This window comes from Bubalus kerabau, chromosome 20, assembly GCF_029407905.1.
Source record: "Bubalus kerabau isolate K-KA32 ecotype Philippines breed swamp buffalo chromosome 20, PCC_UOA_SB_1v2, whole genome shotgun sequence".
In the NCBI taxonomy this organism is placed as follows: domain Eukaryota; kingdom Metazoa; phylum Chordata; class Mammalia; order Artiodactyla; family Bovidae; genus Bubalus; species Bubalus kerabau.
The window spans coordinates 23,528,270-23,540,942 of record NC_073643.1 but is presented as its reverse complement, the minus strand read 5'-3'; the positions used below and the strand labels follow the sequence as shown (position 1 = coordinate 23,540,942).

The 12,673-nt window shown below is 44.2% G+C and overlaps 1 protein-coding gene across 11 annotated transcripts in view; it reads left to right on the top strand.

The window, feature by feature from the left end:
- Window positions 1-12,673, top strand: part of ITPR1 (inositol 1,4,5-trisphosphate receptor type 1) — a 354,068-nt gene that overhangs the window by 17,973 nt on the left and 323,422 nt on the right. For 10 of the 11 annotated variants that reach the window (XM_055557002.1, XM_055556993.1, XM_055557003.1 and 7 more), the window contains one exon: window positions 10,195-10,302. In XM_055557002.1, the coding sequence (XP_055412977.1) occupies window positions 10,195-10,302 (108 nt within the window). Of the gene's footprint in view, window positions 1-5,179; window positions 5,297-10,194; window positions 10,303-12,673 lie in introns of those variants that run through there. The other variant, XM_055556997.1, reaches the window with a different exon arrangement.

Here is a 12,673-nt window from a genome sequence, read left to right as displayed (position 1 = left end):
CACTTATAGAATAGGTAGGCTTTTCAGAAGGTTGGGTGGTGGCATGGAACATTTGAGAGGGGAAGCTGAAGGCTTAAGTAGCAGGATGCAATTGAATGTCCCTAAGTCTGGGTATTGTATCAGAGCTTTCTATTCAGACATAAATGCACGGGAATGCATTTAAGCTGTTCTTGCAAAACTGAAGTTGCTTCCCAGCTAAAGCTTCTCCTGCACTGCAAAGGAACATTGCGAACTTGGAAGGCAGTGGTGTGTGTGTTCATTATTTTTAGATGAGCAAGATTACACCAACCAGTCCAGAAGTTCTGTAGTGGGTAGGGTCATTAAACAATGAAAAAGCGTGGGTTCCTCTCCGTGTCTGAAAACAGTCACTTCAAATGCAACTTCCTTAATGGCTGTTACTCTACAACCCCTTACTTGGTGGTAGTTGAAGCTTCTGGATTCAGATGAAGTTGTTTTGTAGGATAGAAGTTAGATTGTCTTTAAGTTTTATTGCCCATGGGTTCCCTCACAAATGGTTTTAAAAGTGTCAGGGTGAAGCTGTTAGAAGTACATGAGCTACTCCATGCTAGCCAATTTCAGTGTTTAAGAAGGAAAGTGAAGTGAAAGTCACTCAGTTGTGTCCGACTCTTTGCGACCCCATGGACTATACTGTCCATGGAATTCTCCAGGCCAGAATACTGGAGTGGGTAGCCTTTCCCTTCTCCAGGGGATCTCCCAACCCAGGGATTGAACCTAGGTCTCCCGCATTGCAGTCAGATTCATTACCAGCTGAGCCACTAGGGAAGCCCTAGGTGAGTGCAAATGCAGGCCTCTGGGGAGTAGTTTGCCTGTGTCTTGGGTGATGTGTACAAGATTGTCATAGTTAAGGCGAGTGGGCAGTACAGCATTTAGGATAGCTGGTCATCAGGGAGTGAGTGATGGAAGGGAGAGGGCAGGCAATATGAGGGGGTTTTCTACCTGACATCAGAGCTTGGAAGGGCCAAACTTTAATTTATTTTAAAATTATAATTGAGTATAGTTTTAGCTCAGATGGTAAAGCGTCTGCCCACAATGCAGGAGACCCGGGTTTGATCTCCAGGTCGGGAAGATCCCCCTGGAGAAGGACATGGCAACCCACTCCAGTATTCTTGCCTAGAAAATCCCACGGATGGGGGAGCCTGGTGGACTACAGTCCATGGGGTCGCAAAGAGTTGGACACGACTGAGCAACTTCATGGATAGTTGATTTACGGTATCGTGTTAGTTCAAGTGTATAGCAAAGTGAATCACTTATATATCCACATGTTTTTTTAAAGATTCTTTTCCCATGTAGGCTATCGCAGAGTATTGAGTAGAATTCCCTGTGCTATATAGTAGGTCCTTGTTGATTATCTGTTTTATATATAGTCGTGTGCATATGTTAATCCCAAACTCCTAGCTTATCCCTCCTGTGTTGGAAAGGCTGAACTTAAGGGCAGTGTCAGTGGGTTTCTTTTTGTCCCCTGATGACTGAAAGGCTGTTCAGTCCCAAAGATCAGGTGGCTTCATCTTAATGAAATAAAAAGGCTTGCTTCTGTGGTCAGTAAAAATGTGGGAGTCTGTGGCTTTGGGGTATGTTCACTGCTGTGAGGTCACGATTCTGATTTCCTCCTTTGTCCATCCACCCTTGAGGTTTAAGTGATAACCTTAGTTCACTTCTTGGTTAATGAAAGTGTTCTAATTTGGTCTCATTTCAGAAGTTGCTAAGTTTTAAAGTCTTGAGTGGTGAGTAGGCGAAAGTTGAGATTACTATTTTTTTTTAGAGAAATGAATATAAGGCATTAGTTAAGTGTATACAGTAGAAATAGATGGAAGAAATGACAATAAGTGAGTTTCAACCACAAAGCTTTTAGCAAAAGAAAGAAAAAAAGAGAAATCCAAATCTATCTTGAACTGCTTAAAATGAAATGAACATACTTCTTTTTGGATGAGGCTGTGCTTTAGCCTGTCTCAATACCAAAGTGAAAGAAAGTTCTAAATATTGAATTATCATTCCTTTGAAGAGATTTCCACCGCCACCCCTCTTCCAGCAGGGGCCTGGTTTGATGTTAGAAGAAGGGGAAGTGGAGTTGAGGTCTGGCTGTCTCAGGTATTTTGAATCTGGGGGCCAAGAAACAGGACCTTGGATGATCTGAGTGTCAGCCACCTGATGGGCCTGCAGAGGACTGAAACATTTCTGGGACCTGTGTTTATTCGGGTATGTTTCCAGCAGTGCTGACAGAGTGAGAAGGGTCTATCAAGTAGGAGAGAAGCACAAGTTACAGGCAGTAGGGAGGGAAGACTTCGAAGGAAGTGAAATGAAGGTTCTCATTTTAGTCTCACTTGAAAATTAAAAAGTGAGCCCTTAGTAAGGGCCAGGTATTAGGCTGAGCACTTTGTGTGGGGTTTTTGGTTTGTCCCTCATGATGACCCTGATGGGAGGCAAGGTCCTGATGAGCAATAGGAATGGTACCCTCCTCCCACCATCCACACACACAATTTATTTTTTAAAATATGCACAAGGGAGTTGAAATTCAGAAGTTATGTAAGTTGCTTAAGTACACACAGCAGGTAACTGATGAAGATGGAATTTGAATGCAGGTGTTCTAGGTTGATGTTTCTGGCCTTTCTGAACATGCCAAGGGATGGTCAGTGGGAGACAGGTACTTCTTTCCAGGGATAGATGTTAGACGTTTTGTTTCTGGCTCCCAGTGTCTCAAAAATCTGTTGAAAAGGGCCAAGAGGCCTTTCTTCTCTGTTTTTGATCCAACAACATAAACTTGGCTTTAATTAGTTTTAGAAAAACAATCCCCTAAGAAACAGTGTAATTTCTTTTAAGCAGCAGATAAGTTGACGCTTTAGTACATTGAACCCAAATTTGACTGCTTACATGTTCCAGACAATGTGCTAGGGGCTGGGAAGCAGTGGGAATGAATCATTCTGCTGTCCTGGCCCTCGTGGCTGTGCTGTGTGCTGTGCTGAGTTACTCAGTCGTGTCTGACTTTTGACCCCATGGACTGTAGCCCGCCAGGCTCTGTCCATGGGCCTTCTCCAGGCAAGAATACTGAAGTGGGTTGCCATGCCCTCCTCCAGGTGATCTTCCCGACCCAGGGATCAAACCCAGTTCTCCTGCATTGCAGGCAGATTTTTTACCAACTGAGCCACCAGAGAAGCCCTGCCCTCCTGGACTCATGGTCTGGTGGTGAAGACAGGTAAACTAGCAAACAAGTGAATATGGGATTTTTGGACAGTGGGAGTGGGCCCAGATAGTGTAATTGGGGTGCTATATGTATGGAGGTGAGAGTTGGACTGTGAAGAAAGCTGAGTGCCGAAGAATTGATGCTTTTGAACTGTGGTGTTGGAGAAGACTCTTGAGAGTCCCTTGGACTGCAAGGAGATCCAACCAGTCCATCCTAAAGGAGATCAGTCCTGGGTGTTCTTTGGAAGGAATGATGCTAAAGCTGAAACTCCAGTACTTTGGCCACCTCATGAGAAGACTTGACTCATTGGAAAAGACTCTGATGCTGGGAGGGATTGGGGGCAGGAGGAGAAGGGGATGACAGAGGATGAGATGGCTGGATGGCATCACTGACTCGATGGACGTGAGTCTGAGTGAACTCCGGGAGTTGGTGATGGACGGGGAGGCCTGGCATGCTGCGATTCATGGGGTCGCAAAGAGTCAGACACGACTGAGCGACTGAACTGAACTGATAGAGAAATGTGTTGCCAACGTAGAACTCAGGTTTGGGGTGTCAGGGCTTCCAGGAGGCAGTGACATCAAACTGGGACCGTAAAGGTGACTGGGAGTTAGCCCCAGGTGGGGGACACAAGGAGTGTTAGGCAGCTGGAGCAGCGGATGCCAACACCTGGGGGACAGAAAGTGTACACAGTATGTTGGGGGAATCAGGAAAAATGCATCAGTGCTTGAGGGTAAAAGCAGTGGGGAGAGTCCAGAGAGATAAGGAAGAGATAGACAGGGACCAGATTATGGAGAGCCCTGAAGAGACTTGGGAAGGTTTTAAGCAGAGGAATACATGGTCTGCCTTAGGCTTCTAAAAGGTCATGCTGGCTGTACATGTAGAATAATGGAGGTGAGAGAGATGAATAGGATGCATGATCTTATTTGCAAAGCAGAAGTAGAGACAGAGACATGGAGAACAAATCTGTGGCTACCAAGGGGGAAAAGGTGAGATGGGAGGAACTGAGAGACTGGGATTGAAGTATATATGTTTTTGACACTATATATAAAGTGGATAACTAGTGAGGATGTATTCCCAATGGTAGCACTGGGAAGTCTACTTAAGGTACTGTGGTGGCCTGAATGGGAAGGAAGTCCCGACCGGAGGGGGTGTATGTATACGTATAACTGATTCACTTTGCTATGTAGTAGAAACTAACACAACGTTGCTTTACAGCAACTATACTCTAATAAAAATTTTTTAAAAATGAAACAACAAAAAAAAAAATCAAGGAGCAGAATGAAGCCCAGTTGAAAAATGATTTTGCCTGAGATTTGTGGATTGGGCAGAGGAGTTAAAAAAAGTAGAGGCTTTAAGAAATATATTCAAGCTTAAAATCAGTAAGATTTGATGTTCATTTAAATGTCATAATTCATATATTTGACATATTTACTAAGCACCTACCACGTGGTCCGCACTGGTGATAGGAATGCAGTGATATGCCAAACAGATCCCAGACAGATCTGGGCTTGTATTAGGGCAAGAGATGGAATAGGAATGAGTGTATTCTGGATCTGAGGGACCAGCATGAGCAGAAGTCCTGTGACAGGGATAAGGTGAGAGAGGATAGGAGGTGCCCCCAGACTTGTGGAGGTCGATGATGTGAGTGTGGAGGAGGAGAAGCAGATTGGGCAGACGGGTGAGTTCCTTTTGGTCCATTGAGATGCTTGTCCATTGTGAGCTGAACCCCAGTAGCTCTTGGCCAGGAGATACAGACTTGTGGCTCTTCGTGGTATAGAAGCCGCTGGAGGCAGCAGAGTGGACAAGAGGACCAAGGAGGTGTAGGAAAGGCCGAGAGCAACACAGGCTGTGTGGCCTCAGAATCAGAGGACCATTTCACCCCGGGTTTCTTTTCTCCAAGGGGAGCTCTGAATCGGTGCATTTTTATCCCCACCTTTCTTAACAAATAGAATCCAGCATCCCGTTTCTTTCCGCTCTGCTCAGGGAGCAGTTTCGGGGAGTGGGTGATGTGAGGCTCAGCAAACCTGCCCCAGCTCCATCTGCCTGTGGACGACACAGAGGCCAGAGTGGTCTACCTTTCTCCACCCGGGTCAAGCCTCGGTGAGAAGCCTATTTCAGGTGTATTAACTGATCAAAGCAGTGGTGGGAGGTGGAGGTGATATAGAAATACTGATAATTTTCATAGATGGCATGATTTAACTTCCTGCCAGGTATCAGGTTGGCCAAAAAATTCACTTGGGTGTTTCCGTAAGCACTCATGGGAAAAGCCGCATGAACTTTCTGGCCAGCTCAGTACATCAGCAGGTGCTTTATAAAGACGATCTCATGGAGCCTTATGACCACCTGCCGAGGGAAGCACTCTATTTGTCCCCCTTTTACAGATGGGAAAAGTAAGGCTTAGGGAAGGTGTGGATCTGGCCCGAAGCCCTACAGAGAAGAGGTGACAGAGCCAGGTTGGAACCCTGACAGGATGGATTCTGACAAGCCAAGTCTCAAGGAGAAATGAGAGTGTGTGCATGCGTTCAGAGGTCTTGGAGCATCAGAGGACAGATCAGTAGCAGAGATTCTGGGAGGCGCTTGTCATTGTGGGGAGGGGTGGGGACAGGAGTGTTTGCCAGCCAGGCTCTTTGAACCTAGAATAGGCCTCATTGCCGGTCCACACGGAAGACAAGACCATCCCTTAAGCGACATGGTGGGGGTAGTTCTATTATTGGGCGAGACGTGGAATTACAGGGTTTACAGGGTTGCTTCCGACCTTTATTCTATGATTTTGTATATTTGGAAAGTTCAGAATGCTCTGTGGTTGGGAGTTTCAGTATAATTCTACATTGTTCAGCTTTTTCTCAAGGGGTGAATTAGGCAGGATAATTACCTTCCTTAAAGTAAAAATATGTCGTCATAGGACACAAAAGAGTCCATTTGTGTGATACCCAGCTGACTTCTTATGCAGGAGATCCTTTCTTTTACTGAATTTGATTTTTTTTAATTTATTAATTTTTTCCAGTTTTATTGAGATATTTGACAGGCAACATGTATAAGTTTAAGGTGTACAGCATAATGATTTGATGTATGTATCTATTACAAAATGATCACCATAGTAAATTCAATTAACGTCTGTCACCACACAGTTATAAATTTTTTTCCTTGTGAAGGAAACGTTTAAGATCTACTCTTGATAACTTTCAAATATACAATACAATACTATGACCTACGCTTGTCACGTTATCCACTGCATACCCAGAAGTTATTTTCTTAGACTGGACAAGGAAAGTTTAATATAAAGAATTTTTTTTATTTTTAAAAATTGAAATGTAGTTAATTTGCAGTATTACATAAGTTTCAGTTGTACCATGTAGTGATTCACGATTTTGAAAGACATTTGAAGCCCTAAAATCAGCCAGAAATAACAGCTAGTGGACAGAGAGATGGTTGGAGCTCTGGAGCTGACCACCTGGGCTTGTTCTCATAGATACCTGCTGACCAACTCAGAGTTTCTTAGCAGCGAGCCCTAGGTGTCAGATGTACCAGGGTCCTGCAGCTCACTGGCAGGGTGGCACCAGCTGTTCTTCCGTGAGGTGATCTCCAGCCACTGTTTGAGGACACTGGGGCCCTGGGTACGGTGATGAGGAGTTCAAAGGCACAAGTGGTCCAGGATCAGATCCATGGGCAGGCTCTCCCATCCTGCTTCTGAACAACAGGAAGTCTTCCAAAGATGGCTCCCAGGATGACTTCTACCTCCTCCCCTCCAGACCCCAGAGGCCTGTTCTGTTGACTATCCTGGTGTTTACTTTCAGGACATCACTGATGGTTGTGCCCCTCCCTCCTCCCCTTTACTCCTTCCTCATCCTTTTCCTCCACTTGGCTAATGGTAGGTGAGGGGAAGCTTCCAAAGGTTTTCCACCAGACCAGAGAGGGTCTGCCTGGTCCTTTGTGAGGGTACCCATTGTTTGGGACCCTGGGGAAGAATCTGTCCCTGCCCTCGCCCCCATCTTTTTTAACTAGGATGCCTGGCAGATTGCTCAGTTGAGGACCATTAACTTTGGTGGATGCATTAACCCATGTTTTCAGGAGGAAATATAAAGTATGCCTGAAGTTTATTTGTTCAACTATCTACTTAATAAGAATATTGATTAGGAAGAAGAAACTTAATTTCCCCCCCAACTTATCAAAAGTATTATATGGCAGCGACAGAAAAATTAGAAAATACCAAAGAAAAATTAGCAAATGGAATTGTGCACGTAAAAGAAAATCAGTTCTTAATATTGTCACCAAGAATAAGAATGGTTAACATATTAATCCATGTTCCAGGCATCGCCATTGATGAACAGCTCTGTTTACCAGTCATGTGGACCAGAGTTATAACTCTGGCCTTCCTGCTTGTTAATTATATATGTCTTGGACATCCTAGCCTTTTGGCAGCTCAGTTTCCCAAGAGCAAAATGATAATAATGGTAGTTCCTGCCTCATGCTGTGGTCCTGAGTATTTGAGAAGATTTGTAAAGGTCTCCGCACAGTGGTGGGCGTGATAATGCTTGCCAAATGCTAGCCATTATTATTAGAAATGGTGGCAATGGAGAACCTTGCTGCATGGGCCTGGCGCCCAGACTTCTGTTGCGATTATCAATGCAAGCAATACTGAGTATGTCATGCTTTGTCATTCCAGGACACTGAATAGTGTCCAGTGCTTCCCATTCAGGACCTAAAGCGTTTAGTAAGGTGACCAGGTTGTGATCAAAGTTCAGAGACTCATGGGCATGCTGCTGTTTCCTGGCTTGATCTCCACTGGGGCCAAGAGGGCTGGGAGAGACTCAGTCACAGTAGACAAGTCCCTTGCCCTCCTCCCGAGCCTGTATCTGCTCGCCTGCATTCATCATCGTCCCTGGATCCTTCTGGAAGTTTCTAGTGTGAAGACACAGATTCGGTCTGACTCAAAATTCAAACAGAACTTGTTTCCCAGTAATCAGTCCCAGAAGTACACTGACTTCCTTACCCTTTATAAGACTTTTAAATATAAGCACAGAAGGGAAATACCAATGCTCATGAGTGGTTTTGTTTTGGGTGTCTTTTTGGGATGTTGTTTAAAACGGGGGTTCCCAACCTCTGGGATCTAATGCCTGATGACCGATGTAATAGCAGTAGAAATAAAATGCCCAATAAATGTTATGTGCTTGAATCACCCCCAAACCATTCCCTCCTCTCCCCTCCCTGGTCCATGGAAAAATTGCCTTCAGCAAAACCAATCCCTGGTGCCAAAAAGGTTGAGGACCGCTGTTTTAAAACATCGGTTTGCCTATAGGTGTGAAATACACAGTTAAGAAGAAATGACAGGATGATAGATTTGATTTCAGAGAGTGGGATGTGGTGAGCCGAGTCTCTGCCTGTTGTTTGTGTATCTCTCCCCAAGGTCTAGAGATGCTGGCTCTTTCGTTTTGAGAGTTTGTGTTCTCAATTGCGCGCAATCTCTCTACGTAAGTTCATGTTCAAGGCAGTGCTCTTTATTTCTTGCAACATCTTGGCTGCTGGAAGGACAGATGAGTTTTTCCTTACTGTTTCTCACAAGCAGAGGTTCTTTCATGGTTTGTTTTCAGTACCTGCCACTCCTACTAAGGGAGGAGAAATGCTTCTTGAGGTTTCCCGCTGATCACTGAGGCATAATTCTTCTGAAAAGAAAACTTGGCACCCGGAAAGCAATTTCAGGAGAGCATACTTCTCCACGCCATTCCAAGTCTTGTGGCATGGTGGGGTGAATGCTTTCTGGAAGGGAAACTGGAGTAAAGAGATGGGCAAGGATGTTTAAGGGGGTCTGGGTTTGGAGGAGATGTCTGGGAAAGACTGAGGTGACCCTAAACATCTATACACCAGGTGCCTGAGGAAATGATGAGGAGCTACTGCAGTCCATGCCAGCACACACTCTTTGCACAGAACTGAGCTTGTTTTTTATTTTTACTTTTTAACTATGCTGTGTGGCATGTGGGCTCTGAACTTCCCCAACCAGGGGTTGAACCCTTGCTCCCCGCAGTGGAAGCACTGAATCTTAACCACTGGACCACTAGCGAAGTCCTTGAGCTTGTGTTGTAAATTTCAGGTTAGATTTTTTTTTTTTTTTTTTTATAATTGACTCCCACTCCTCAATGTTTATGGCCCTGATGAAAGCTCTTTCTATGAGTCATGTCAATATTTTTGTTGATAATTTGTGTGTGTGTGTGTGTGTGTGTTGTTTGTGTGTGTGGTGATTACTGGGCTGTGCAGAGATTTACTGAATTTATGAACATGTTCTAGCACTGCCCCTCACTGTGTGTGTTCCTGACCAGGGTTCTTAAGGGACTGCAGCCTGAGTCTTCAGTTGTGTTGGAAGGGTTTGGACCAGGTGCTGAGTCTTTCTGCCTCTGCATGGGTTTCATGGTGAAGGAAGAGAAGGAAAGACAATGGAATAGCATTTGCGTGAAGTGTATAGGTTGTTGAATTCTTAAAAGGCCCCTAGAGCTTTGTGGTATTTATTGCTAGGCTTCCTCATATTAATTCTGTTCCTTTGGTGCCTCAGCCCCAGGCCCTGCCGGACCAAGTTTTATACCAGGTGTTTCCTTCTGCCTGAACATTCCCTGAGGCAGATTGAGCATGTTAATATTTCCTAAGTCATACTTTCCAGCTCCTAATCATTGCAGAGTTCTTGGCAGACTTCCCTGTGGTCTTTATATTCACTATTTATTATCGAGGGTCTTCAACTTGGAGAATTGGATTCAGTCATAGTTTTGTTAGAAACAAGCCTTACTGTGGTTGGAATACCCTGAAATGAAAGAATAGATGGGGAAAAATGTGGCTGCATATGTCCTGCTTGGCTCAGCGAATTGCCTGCCTGTCACACACTGATTTAAATTTGACTTTTAAGCAGAATGCTTTGGAAAATTGAGCTAAGCCAATTCTCAGTGACTCTCCCACCCCCCGTCCCACCCCGAGCATTTCTTTCCTTCTAATAATGTTGCATATTTTACTTTGTCTAGGATTCTCAAGAAAGACATGTCTGACAAGATGTCTAGTTTCCTACACATCGGAGACATTTGTTCTCTGTACGCCGAAGGATCGACAAATGGATTTATTAGCACCTTGGGGTAAGAGCACCTGGTTTCTTGTGTGGCAGGGTTTGTTTAAGACATCAGAACGTCAGCTTCAACATTGTGATTTTTCTAGGACATGAATGTTCCCATTTTATTTGATTTTTCCAGTGATGGTTGGAATCACAAATATCAGGTCTTGTATTAGCCAGGTTTAACCTCTTACACAAAAATGCCATTTGCCCATCAGTTCTGCAAGAGTGAAATGTCATCAGTTAGTACTGTTCATTCAGAATTATTGTAATAGCCTCTTCTTTCATACGTCAGAGGGAAAGTGCTAAATGTATGGGATGAACGTTCAGATTAGTATTTACAGACCCCAGGGAAGTACTTTCTCTTTGTAAAAGCACTTATTTTTAAATGGTGACTTGTTTGTTGTACAAGTAGAGACCAGAACTTCTCAGGTGCTTCTCTCTCTTCTTTGAGGCACAACGTTTTCTGCCTCAGATCGCTGTGTGCAGCTGAAAGTTACAAATGGCACCAAGTTCTTTAAATCAGATTTCTGGTGTTCTGTTCTTTCTTCAGTTGTTTTTCTCCCCCCAAGTCCGTATAAATACATTCCCTAATGTATTCATTTGATTATCTTTTGCCTTCTCCTCCTTCTATTGTCTGGAAGAGGAAATGAGAGGTGAATTAGTCCCGAAGGGCAGGCACAAGCAGAATGGGGAGTGAAGGTGGTTATCTCTGTAAGAGGTGTACATGGTCTGTAATGTCTTTGCATGAAAAGGAGTGGTGGGTGGCATTGTGGTGTTTGGCAAGAGCTGATCTCAAATGTGGGGGCGGGGGAGGAAGGCAACAATTTCTCTAAGAACCTCATTGTCACAGCCCCCAGAACCATCCTTTTTAACCAGACTTCCTATTTAAAGTATGCTGATTCTCTGCTATTTTGTAAAGTAAGTGTATTCCCAGGCTCTTATTCAGTTACTCCAGCCTCAAGGAGCAAGTTATTTCAGGTAAAGAAGTCTATAGCTCAGCTGGATCTCTCCGAATAAAGATTTTATTTTCAAAAGTCATCCAGTAAAAATGAGTGATCCATGACTGCTTGATCACCAGTCAAGTGGCTTTTTTTTTTTCTTAAGCCTTTTTTAAACCTTTTTATACTACAGACCTACCCTTCACAATATACTTTCTGTTGTTCAGTCAGCAAGTCGTGTCTGACTCTTGCAGATCCCATGGACTGCAGCACACCGGGCTTCTGTGTCCCTCACCATCTCCCGGAGTTTGCCCAAGATACCTTCTGTAGCTTTTGGCAGAGTCCTGCTGCTTGTACCTCTCTGTTGTCCTTTTTTTCTTCTTGGCTGATTCCTTCCTTTTTCCATCTCTAGTTGAATCTTGCATCCTCTTATTTTTCTGCAATAATAAGTAGCAGTGGTAACTACCTATATGAATCCTGTCTGTGTTTACAGCTCTGTGCTATGTACTGTATATCCACCATCCCTTTAATCCCCAAACAGCTTTTTACAGTGAGCATTATCATTATTGCTATTTATGGGGGCAAAAATCTCTGAGCATCAGAGAGGTGAAGTCCCCTGCCCAGGGTTTCACAGCTACAAAGACTGAGAACTTCAAGACCAGCGCTTTTAACAGTTGCCCTTGGTGGGGCCAACTTCCCCTTCCCAGCTCGTCTGACTGCGCCTCTCTGGCTGAATTTGCTCACCCCCATCCTCATGGTCTGCCCACAACTCTTACCTGAGTGCCTTGTTAAGCCTCAGGCCCACCTTATGCTCCATCTCTGGTCTGTGGCCCTAATTTCTTTTAATGGTGCCCCTGCCTCTCCAGTCACCTAGGCTCACTTCCTGTCACTTGCTGAATCCACCGTGCCAGCCCCTAAAATCTTAGTACCTCTTTTTCTTCCAGAGCATCTCCTCTTAGATTTCCTATGAGGTACAGAGTTTTATAAGAGTTTTCATAAGTATTGTGAGCAAATTAATAATAAGGTCTTCCCCTTTAACATGAGAATGACCCCTCTTTTTTTTATGTTAAGTTTTGGGCTCTAGTCTTTCCTTTAGATGAATATTTTATTCCCTTGGTTCTCTGCACATATTTGAGGATAACCGGTATAAAAATGGATTTGGAAAATAAAGTTGACCTCTTTTTCCTTCTCATATTTTTTACATTTATGGAGCGCTACTCATGGATGACGATGAGTGGCTGCCAATTTTTGTGGAATCAGCATCCAGCGCTATTTATGTAACCCAGTTCCATTTATATAGATGGAAGTTACCTCCAAATGGCTTTATTGACTCACTGAACTTTAAACTCACCTAGGGCCTTGGAAGGCCCAAGTGTGTGACATGTAGTGTCTAGAGAAGTGCTTCTCAATCACGTGTGAAACATAAAGATTCTTGGATCCCGTCCTGGAACACGG